Source organism: Oryzias latipes, chromosome 10 (assembly GCF_053564925.1).
Source record: "Oryzias latipes strain Hd-rR chromosome 10, Olatipes_Hd-rR_3.1".
NCBI classification, from domain to species: Eukaryota; Metazoa; Chordata; class Actinopteri; order Beloniformes; family Adrianichthyidae; genus Oryzias; species Oryzias latipes.
The window spans coordinates 20,965,762-20,977,033 of NC_136246.1; the positions used below are offsets into that span (position 1 = coordinate 20,965,762).

The 11,272-nt window shown below is 40.8% G+C and overlaps 1 protein-coding gene across 2 annotated transcripts; it reads left to right on the plus strand.

Annotated features, from left to right (window-relative positions):
* The first annotated feature begins 1,466 nt into the window (after window positions 1-1,466).
* hspa4b (heat shock protein 4b) lies at window positions 1,467-11,129 on the plus strand. Of its 2 annotated transcripts, none has more exons than XM_011480283.4 (19): window positions 1,467-1,863; window positions 2,548-2,605; window positions 2,779-2,919; window positions 4,047-4,169; window positions 4,366-4,465; window positions 4,574-4,707; window positions 4,801-5,045; window positions 5,117-5,193; window positions 5,301-5,452; window positions 5,546-5,652; window positions 5,734-5,867; window positions 6,074-6,261; window positions 6,895-6,993; window positions 7,174-7,329; window positions 7,413-7,538; window positions 7,653-7,760; window positions 7,841-7,960; window positions 8,093-8,254; window positions 10,429-11,129. In XM_011480283.4, exons 1-19 carry the CDS (start codon window positions 1,757-1,759, stop codon window positions 10,633-10,635), a joined length of 2,544 nt encoding a protein of 847 aa, XP_011478585.1. In that variant the 5' UTR covers window positions 1,467-1,756; the 3' UTR covers window positions 10,636-11,129. The 2 variants fall into 2 exon arrangements, with proteins under 2 accessions (XP_011478585.1, XP_004073389.1); XM_004073341.4 differs by having other exon boundaries at window positions 6,898-6,993.
* The last annotated feature ends 143 nt before the right edge of the window (window positions 11,130-11,272 follow it).

Consider the following 11,272-nt stretch of genomic DNA (forward strand, 5'->3'; position numbering starts at 1 on the left):
ATCGTGAATCCACAATTTTCAAATTCATGAAAATAAAGAAAACTCTTTGAATGAAAAGGTGTGTCCAAACTTTTTGGTGTGTGTGTGTGTGTATATATATATATATATATATATATATATATATATATATATATATATATATATATATATATATATATATATATTTATAGTGAGATTCACTGTACACATATACCGTCTGTGGGTGCACACTGGACAGTTTACCAATCCAACACAGGAATCAAACAACACGCAATCACATTCATACTTATGGGACAGTTTAGAATCACCAGTTAGTCCATGAAGTATGTTTATTGCTCTGTGGTATGAGGTAGAAGCTCCCAGAGAAAACCTATGCGGGCAAGGAGATAATGTGCCAACTCCAGCCAGAAGGAACCCAGAGGTATTTGAACCAGGGCCTTCATGCTGTGAGGCAAGATTATAATAAATCCCGATATGTCTATTCCTTTATATCTTTTTGTGCAAAAAACACCCTTGAAAGCTGGATTTTTCACCTGTCTAGCTGCTACAAATGCAAATGTGTGCTGTTTGATTCTCTTGTAGCTCTACCTATATACCCCTTTCTGCATGGTCAGAGAAAAAAGGGTTGAGTCAAAGATTACATTTTAAATTTAGCCTACAGGTAATCTTTGGCCATTATTATATTTCAGTAACGCTTGATTTAAAAACAAATGAGTCAAATTATTACTAATAAACTGCTAAATTAAATGACTGAATGGATTGCCTTTTTTTAGAGGATTGTCTTTAACTTGAATTAATTTTGAATTCATTTTAATTTCATTAATGACAGTTCCTGCTTTGTTTAAATGATATCACAGATTAAGGGAAAACTGTTTTTAACTACAGTTAAAATATTTTCTTTATAAAGAAAAATGTTTTTACAGAAGTTTTTATTTGTGAACTTCAGAATCAAAATTAAATCAGGGATATTAAGTGTTGTTAAAAGACGAGACAACTGGCAAAAGACAAAAATTTAATAGACATTTATTTAAAAATCAAAAACATGTTACATTACAATAATAAACCATATAACAATTCCAAAAAGTGGAGTATTTTGAATCAGCATTTGTTTAAAGGTTGGGACGTCGTTTGCATCTTTTTCTTTAAATTATGAACACATTTTAGGTCCATGTCTGTACTTGTACAAACATTTTCCTCAAAAGAAGTCAAAGAAAAAAAACTGGTTAACATAATCTTATAACTACGGTGACCGTATATAACAGACTGACACAAAACAACAAGATAAAAATCATAAAAATTAAAATATGGGTCTGCAAATTAGATACAGTTCAACAATAAATAGTCTGTTATTGATAACTTCCAATTATATATTTTTTTTACATTTTTATATTATATTATATTTAGAGGCCAGATATATGTTTTTACATCTTCTATGAGGTACTTTTCCTGACCATGCCTCATTATACAGTCAATGGTTGGGACTGGACAGTTGAGTTTTACATGCCGTACCTTTTTTGAACAGTAGGGGGCGCGAGACAACGCGGTCTACCGCGTCTCCGCAGTGGGATGTTATTGGTCGATAGACTGTCAGAAAATTCCTGAACCATCTCACCCAGTTCTGCCGGCGCACACCGCATGCTCCTACTCACTTTAATGGAACAAGGGTGTCTCACTGTCCATTAATAGGAAAACTTTGTTGTTTTTGTTGTTGCTTTTAGCACTTGGTTGTACTTTTGTTCTCCGTTATAACTAAACACCGAGAAGTTAGCTAGTTACAATGTCAGTTATAGGATTTGACGTCGGGTTTCTGAACTGCTATGTAGCAGTAGCCAGAGCTGGAGGGATTGAAACTGTGGCTAATGAATACAGCGATCGATGTACACCGTAAGTACGAGCTGTGGTATTTTTATTTACGTTTTATCACATGATGTTTGTGTCTTCAGCATGTACGTCCACCTTATTTTAAAATATTTTGTGGTTTAGAGCGAAGCTAATGGCACTACTTCGCTGTTAGCATGCTAACGGACTTCACAACAGGAAACAGGCATGTGACTGCTAAAGCTAGCGCTAGCTTATTCATCATTTCCGAGTGTGAAAACGTTATTTTCTGCTGTTTTTATTTATTTATTCATAAACGTTTCTTTCTAATTTTAGTTGTTTTTGAACATACAGACTCGGGCGCTTTTAGTACCAGGGCAGATAGGATATCATATACCTAATGTGAATGGCCGGGTTCATCATGGTGAAAGGAGGCCGGTAGCATCATCATCCATGTTTCAGAACGGCTTAAGTGATCCATAGCTACTTTTTAAAAGACCCTTCATGCACAGAACAAACGGATAAAAGGCGGCAATTATGTAGTATCCAGATATTTGTGAAATTTCTAATTTAGGTTTTGACAGTTTTATTTCATAATTAGACTTTTTAATATCTGAATTAAACCTTTTACTTCCCCTAAGGTTTTACATAACCAGATTTTAAAATTTAAAAAAAAAGTATTCATATTCAAAGATATGTATTGTAAACATTTGCACGAGGACTAAGCTGTTTGCATTTCCCTATTTGCAGAGCATGTGTGTCATTTGGACCAAGGAATCGATCAATTGGTGCAGCTGCAAAGAGCCAGGTATGAGATTTTGAGGCCCCAGTGCATATGACTTTCCTAACAGTTAAAAGTTGTGACATGGCCGATGGTTTGTGGACAATCCAAATCACACAAAAGGAGTTTAAATTGAACTTCAACAATGTGGTTTTTCTTGTATTTTTACCCTGACAGCTGCTATTTTTGTTCTCCGACAGGTTGTCACAAACTGCAAGAACACAGTCCAAGGGTTCAAGAGGTTTCATGGCAGAGTTTTTTCAGACCCGTACGTGCAATCCATCAAAAACAGTCTTGTCTATGATATTGCACAAATGCCTACAGGAACAACAGGCATTAAGGTGAGAGCAGAAACTTTCAGTGTTTCTACTATGATTATTATTTCTAAACTGTTCTGGACAAACTGCGTTGTTTCCTCTGCAGTGTTCTGGTTGGTGGAATTGTGGAACTTATCTAAAAGTTTGTGATATAAGGATATAGAAATTAATGCTTAAAACTCGTTTTCATCCTGGTTCATGAAGTCTGCATCTACCCACAAATATAGTCAAACACCAATGATGGATGAACATTTATCACTGCATGAAAATCTGCTTGTGTCACTGCCCAGCCTTCCTGTTTGTACACAGGAAATGGAACACTCACAGATTTACCCATGCAACCTGTGAGAGTTGCCTACAGTGAAGGTTTTTTGTGACGCTGGGGCAGCCGCTGGGTGAAAATTTGTATCTTTCTTTGGCAACACCGACAGAACAGTGATCTATACGTCATGCTCTTGCCTTAAGAACCTTTAAGTCCACAAATTGTACTTTTTCTCTATGTCGAATTAGTGGTGTTTTTTGGGTTGTGTATTTTGCTTCCCTCTATTGTTGAATTTCAAGACAGCCCCCCCCCTCTGTTACTATAGCTACACGTTTGGTGCTTGGTACTTTGTCTTTTAGGGGGCAATGCGGGGCTGGGAAGATAGATTATAAGAACTTGAACAAATCTCTATCAGCCTAAACATTAACTAGAGGAAAATGTTTTTTTTTTATTGTCATGTTATGTATAATATAATCTATAGAAAGGCTCACTTTGCATAGAAATTGTTATATATAATAGGATTTTGAACATGAAGGTATTTAATGAATAATTTAGGTAAGCTGTTCAGAACCGCTGAAAGCATGTCGATGAGCTCAGTTTATGACCCTTTTTGTATCGACTGTGCCATTTGGAATTGTGAAATGTTCATGTCTTAACGTGACATAATAACAAGCTGAACTTTGGAGTACAAAAGAAGGCTACGATCATGTTGTGGAAGGCTTTACAGAGTGAATATTCCCTAAAAGAAATCTTACATTTATGCACCAGTGTTTTTTCTGTTGGACTATATTCCTCTGCTCTTACCTTTGGTGGATGTATGGCTCAGATGGATTTCCAGTAATGGCAGATGAATCTGTTTCTTCATCCACTTTTGTGTCTCTTTCCATAGGTAACCTATATGGAGGAAGAGAAGCTGTTCAGCATTGAACAGATCACGGCCATGCTTCTGACCAAACTGAAGGAGACAGCAGAGAGTGCCCTGAAGAAGCCCGTGTTTGACTGCGTTGTGTCTGTAAGTGTGCTGTTTTTGCTAAATGGAAAGTTCTGACTCATTCTTGCCCATCCCTCATAGGTGTTTTCACGTGAATCAACTTTTAAAAAAAACACCCACCAGATTGGTTGTTTTATAACAAGTCTTGGAACACTGAAGACAAAAATAAGACTTGCTGAGTTGTTAAAATCAAGAAATGCCGTTCTGTTGGAACCAGGTTCCCTGCTACTACACCGATGCCGAGCGGAGATCAGTGGTAGATGCTGCTCAGATTGCTGGCCTCAACTGTCTGAGGCTCATGAATGAGACAACAGCAGGTCTGTAACAGGATGCTGGGCAGGATTTCAATCCAAATTGAGTCACAAAGACAAATGTTGACATCATTTAACTTGATTTGAAAGTGTATATATTTTTTTTTCTTTCAGTTGCATTGGCATATGGAATTTATAAACAGGATCTTCCTGCTCCTGAGGAGAAGGCCAGGAATGTGGTGTTTGTGGACCTGGGTCACTCTGGGTACCAAACATCTGTGTGTGCCTTCAACAAGGGCAAACTCAAGGTTTCTTTGAAAACACAGCACACTTCGCAAACTCATTGATAGGCTTTAAAAAAAAGGATAATTTCAAATGTTCTACTTGTTTTTGCCTTTCAGGTCCTTGCTACGGCTTGTGACCCACAGCTGGGCGGGAAAGACTTTGACGAGATGCTGGTGCAGCATTTCTGTGAGGATTTTGGCAAGAGGTACAAGCTGGATGTGAAGACTAAGCCCCGGGCTCTGGTCAGACTCTACCAGGAGTGCGAAAAACTGAAGAAACTGATGAGCGCCAACTCCTCTGACCTGCCGCTGAACATCGAGTGCTTCATGAACGACATCGATGTCACTGGAAAGATGAACAGGTACGCAAAACGTTAGCTTGGCTTTCCTTTTATCTCCCAAAATGCACAAACCCTCATCTCTTTTCCTTTAGGGGGCAGTTTGAAGAGATGTGTGCAGATATTCTGACAAGAGTAGAGCCACCTCTGCAGAGTCTGTTGGAACAAGCCAGTGAGTATTTTTGAAGACGGGGCCTGAAACGCTTGACACTTTTTAATTGCTAACATGCCTGTCCAACGATTTTCTAATTTGTCTGACTTTGACCAAACTCTCTTAAGAGCTGAAAAAGGAAGACATCTATGCAGTTGAGATTGTCGGCGGAGCTTCCAGAATCCCAGCCGTCAAAGAAAGAATTAGCAAATTCTTCGGGAAGGAGTTGAGCACTACCCTGAATGCTGATGAAGCTGTGGCGAGAGGTTGTGCCCTGCAGGTAAGTAACACCACACCGAGCCTCTTAAATCTAATGTCTGACTTATAGGATGTTTGATAGGCCGTTGTATTGAGGAAATGTGTATTTCCGCAGTGCGCTATATTGTCTCCTGCCTTCAAAGTCCGGGAGTTCTCCATCACAGAGGTTGTTCCGTATCCCATCTCCTTGAAGTGGCACTCTGCTGCAGAGGACGGTTTAAGGTAAAACATAGCCTTTTTAATCTTTGATTCTTTTCTTTTCAACATTCTCCTTCTAATCCAAATGTTTTGTTTTCCGTTTAGTGATTGTGAGGTTTTTCCTAAGAACCATGCAGCACCTTTCTCCAAAGTGCTGACCTTTTACCGCAGAGAGCCTTTCTCTTTGGAAGCCTACTACAGCTGTCCCAGTGAGCTGCCTTATCCTGATCCTACTATTGGTGAGCCACTTTCATTTTCAAATATAAACTCCTCATGCTGGGTTTTGGTCCACTTGAGGGTTTGTAGTAATTGCAGCTAAACAAACTTTTTCTGTTCACTTCTTGGAAAATGAGGAGAAACCTGCATATTTTCCCCCTAAAATTCTAAAAATTACTGGATGTAATATTTTAAATGACTGAACTTTATTTTTGTTTACTTTCATCAGGTCAGTTCCTGATCCAGAAGGTTGTCCCTCAAGCATCTGGCGAGAGTTCAAAGGTCAAAGTCAAGGTGCGGGTGAACATCCACGGGATCTTCAGCGTGTCCAGTGCGTCTTTGGTGGAAGTGCAGAAGTCGGATGAGACAGAGGAACCCATGGAAACGGAACAGGCCGCCACTGACAAAGACGGCGAGGTACCTCAGTCAGTAAAAACATGAAGCTGTGCTCTTTTGGAAAGGAGTGAACCACTTTAGAAAGTTCTAATTAAACTAATGAGGTATTGTCGGATCGGCCTCTAGGGAAGACAAAATGGTAAAAAAAAAAAAAAAAATCTGCTAAATATATATTATAATGTATTTACTACAATAGGATGATTAATATTTACACCTCTGATTTTTTGCAGAAGTATATTGTTGTTTGTTACCTGTTATGCATTCATTAGGTATCTAGTGTATGTTTAAACCATATAGTGTTAAAAATCTTACTATAGTACACAGTACAAAGTGGCTGGGTAGCTTGGTTGGTAAGGTGAGAGGCTACCATGCAGGAATCCAGGGTTCAATTCCCGGAGGGGAATGAGCAATGGCACTGGGGGCAATTACCACATCAATGGCGAGCAATTAACATCACTCAGTGGGGGTCCTTAGGCAAGACCCTTAACGCTACTGCCTCTCGAGCGCGGTTCAGCTGCAGCTCACCGCTCCCCCCGGGAATGGGTCAAATGCAGAAAAGAATTTCCCCATTGTGGGATGAATAAAGTATCACATCAATACCAAAGTATTATTTTCGTTGATTCCTCCGCTATAACATTACTTCCTGTTCCTCAGCAGAGCAAGATGCAGACCGATCAGGATGGACAGCAGGCTCAGGCCGACGTTCAGAAAGAAACGGAGGAGAAAACGCCACAAGAGAACGAAGAGATGGATGTAAGATTTGTTAGTGTATGAATGAATGAATTATTCTGACCATCCAGTTCCTTGTGATTGACTTGATTTTAACAATGAAACGATTGATAAAGGTTTCCAACTGATGTATGACAACAATCTAAATGGAAACTTTACGTACGCTTTCTGATAGTGACTTTATCTTACCTTCTGTATTTATAGACGAGCACGGAGGAGAACAAGGGCGAGAAAAAGTCTGACCAGCCTCCACAAGCCAAAAAGGCCAAAGTCAAAACTAAAGTGCTGGAGCTTCCTATTGAAAACAGTCCGCAGTGGCAACTAGCGAACGACATGCTAAATCTTTTTGTAGAAAACGAGGTGACTATTTTTCCAGCTGGCATTAAGACATTGTTTTAAATCAACCTTTGGGCTGCTATCTCAGTGTTTTCAATCCTTCACAGGGCAAGATGATAATGCAGGACAAGCTGGAGAAGGAGAGGAATGATGCCAAGAATTATGTGGAGGAGTATGTGTATGACATGAGGGACAAACTACATGGGATTTTTGAGAAGTTTGTCAGTGAATCGGTAAGTAAACACCACTTTTAATCAACTTATTTTAATGAGAAATTCATCTTATTTTCATAAATCTAAAAATCTGCTTGAAAAATGCTCTAATATATATATTTTTTTCCTTTTCAGGACAGAGATGCTTTGTCATTGAAGCTGGAGGACACTGAAAACTGGCTTTATGAAGACGGAGAGGACCAACCCAAACAAGTGTACATTGACAAACTGGCAGAGTTGAAGGTGATTATTTCAGGTTTGTTTTTTCTGTTGTGTATTTGTTGTATTGAATCTAAAGTACATGTGTACCCCTTGCTGTGCAGAAACTCGGCCAGCCCATCCAGGAAAGGTATTTGGAGGCTGAAGAGCGACCCAAAGCCTTTGATGAGATGGGAAAACAAATCCAGCAGTACATGAAATTTGTGGAAGCTTTCAAAATGAATGTACGTTTGAGAAACTTTAAGAGAAGAAGCAGAGTTTGCTTCTTTTCCACTACTCTTAACAAAACATCTTGGTATCTGAAAAGAACTGCTCCTAACAGTTTGTTTGATACTTTTCATTCGTTTTATTTCCAGGAAGAGCAGTACAACCATTTAGATGAGGCAGATGTCAGCAAAGTGGATAAACTGACCAGTGATGCGATGATATGGATGAACAGCACCATGAACCAGCAAAGCAAGCAGAGCCTGACATTAGATCCAGCTGTCAAAGTCAAAGACATTAGAGCAAAAACAAGGGTGAGTGTTTACACAAACTTACCAGTTAGCAACTAAAACCACCACAAATATGCAAGGAAATATATTTTGTTAGGAGAGAAGCTTAAATTGTTTAAAAAATGGAAACAGCAATAAGGTGGTTGAGCGGGTCGTCCAATGATCGAAGGGTTGGCGGTTCGATCCCCGCTCCCACCAGCCAAAATGTCTTTGTGTCCTTGGGCAAGACACTTCACCTTCCTTGCCTCCAGTGTGGCTCCACTGGTGTGTGATTGTGCATGAATGATCCCGGTGATGGTCAGAGGGGCCGTAGGCGCGAACTGGCAGCCACGCCACACAATGTAAGCGCTTTGAGTGTAAAAGCGCAGATAAATCCAATCCATTATTATTATTAATAAATGTACCGTATTTTCCGGACTGCAAGCCGCTACTTTTTTCAAACGCTTACAGCCCTGCGGCTTACTTAGTGATGCGGCTAATTTATAGATTTTTCTGGCAGCTGCCTTGACCGCTCTGTCTGCATAGGAGCTGAGGTCGACTGCATGACCAACTTCAAGCAGCAAGCCAATTTGTATTTTATGCACCTGTAAGCAGCCAAACAGCATGGACCTCACTTCAGGTCTTAAACACTTCAGTCATGGTTCAACAATAAGAAACACGCATGCCCAGCCGCATCCCAAAATCCTTTGGTGCCATTAGACCCAACGTGCACGTGACCGGCACAAAGCCGCTGTGTGAGACGGAGACATGTTCTCCTGAATTCGGCTGTTCGTTCACATAGAGGTGCGGGACAGATGGCAGTCTGAAGGCTCCCACACGTAACAACGCATCCTCCCCTCAAACACAAAACTTATTAAGTCCGATTGCTCTACACGGACACGGTTCGCTCCGTCCCCCGGCAGCCGTGCCCCGCATGCAGGGAACGGACGTCAGGGGGCACGAAGCGCTCCTCCCTGGAGCCCCCCTTGCGAGGGATGTCGGAGAAGATAGGAAGGGAGAGACAAGGAGCCCGCGGGCTCCGCGGAGCGGGCGTCCGCGGAGCAACAGTGTGTCACTGTTATGGAAGGAAACTTCTGGCGCATGCGCTGCGCAGAGGCGCGCATGTCGCGCTGAGGCGCGCTTTTATTGGTATTAGGCCTGCACAATATATCGCAAATTTATCGTTATCGCGACATGAAGCTGTGCAATATGCATACCGTAAAAGATGTCAAAAATCGCAATAAATGGTTACCTTAAATGTGCTAAAACAATCTCATGGCAGCTTGAAATATTGAACAAATGAAATAAACCCATTTATGCATTTAACCAATCGGAAGGACCCGTTTACGTTGTTGATCAATCAGATGACCCCTTTTATGTTTGATGTTTGCCTCCTATGTCGACGAGGGTCATTTGGAGTATAACCTTTAAACTGTTGCAATGAAATGGAAATTATGCTTTTGGTTGTTTTTTTATTTGTTTATATACCGCAAATTATATCGTTATCGCATTATTATTCACCAATATCGCATATTGCGAGTTTTCCTCATATCGTGCAGCCCTGTTACTACCACAAAGCTGCCGCGACACAGGCAGAAGGAGAGGAGAGCTGCTCTCCCATTCTCCACTCCTTCCGCTGCTGCTCCTTCTTAAACACGCACAAAAGTGTGGCGACCTGGGGGTTAGCCCCGCCTTAAGCCCCTAAGAGTCATGGGAAGTGGGGAATCGCGGGTGTAAATTTCCTCATCATAACTGAGGGATGTAATGTTGATTATTTGGTTACTGTTATTTACTACTGTTATTTTATGTATGATACCTCAATTGTCAATAAGTAAAAAAATAAAACCATAACTGAGGAACCTGTGAACAGAAGTGAGGTGCATGCTGTTTGGCAGATGTGGGTATGATTAATTGTATGGGCTGACGCAATGCTGACTCCTCCCACCGTGAGACTGTAAGGTGTCTCAATTTTCAGAGTCAGGATATTCAGTGTCAAGCTGCAACATGCGGCTTGTACACTGGTGCGGCTTATGAATGCAATCAGGATCAGGATAATTAACACACCTCCTGTAATTGGGTGGGTGCGGCTTGTACACTGGTGCGCTTTATAGCCCGGAAAATACGGTAAATGAAAATCTTCCCACGCAAGTAAGATCACTGCAAAAAGGATTTTTGACCAACTTGTTTACTTAAAAACACCTTTTTCTTTGTGTTTTCAGGAACTGTTCTCTGCTTGTAATCCCATTGTGACCAAGCCCAAGCCCAGAGTAGAGGCTCCTAAGGAGGACACACCTGCCGAGCAGAACGGTCCTGTCAATGGACAGGAGAAGCCTCAAGAGGAACCTGCAGACAAAGGAGCGGCTGAAAACACGGGCAATCCAGCCTCGGAAAGTGCAGACACCAAACCCGACATGGATCTCGATTAAAGTAGCCCCCGAAAGCTCCTGAAGCTTAGCTGAACAGGGGCTAAATACGTCAGACTGAGATGCAGCCTGGCTGCATGTCAGAGCTGGTCATGTGTTTAAGGAGCCACACTCCACAGTCAAATGCAGGATCCGTGTTGAGCAAACTGGGCCCAACTTGTGGTGGCTGACATAGCATGCCCTCTCTCTTTCTGGATGATTTAAATCAAAAGCCAGCTGCAATAACAGTTTGACGATGAGCGCTGTACACATGATGGTATTTATTTCTGTTGTGTGCTCTGTACGTGTTCTGGTCTCTGTCAAAATATGGTTTCAATAAAGTGACCCAAAATCTCTGGCACCATCCTTATCACTGTGGTACAGCACTTCATTAGCTTCTTTTGAGAAATGTATTCCTTTTGAGTTTTGTGGGAAGTTTCGGGATGTTGATTTCACTTATAAATTGAACTTTTTGAAACAAAACTGTGGAGTAATAAATGTGGTAAACTGTTAAAAAATGCAAATGTGCAGAAGTTATTTGAAAATACTGAGCCAAAACTTGTTCTCGTGTGTGTAATACATGCCTGCATTTGTAGATGGTGCTGATTTGAAATATTTGCAACATTTAAGTTAACGTACTATCTTGCTACACGTTTAGCAC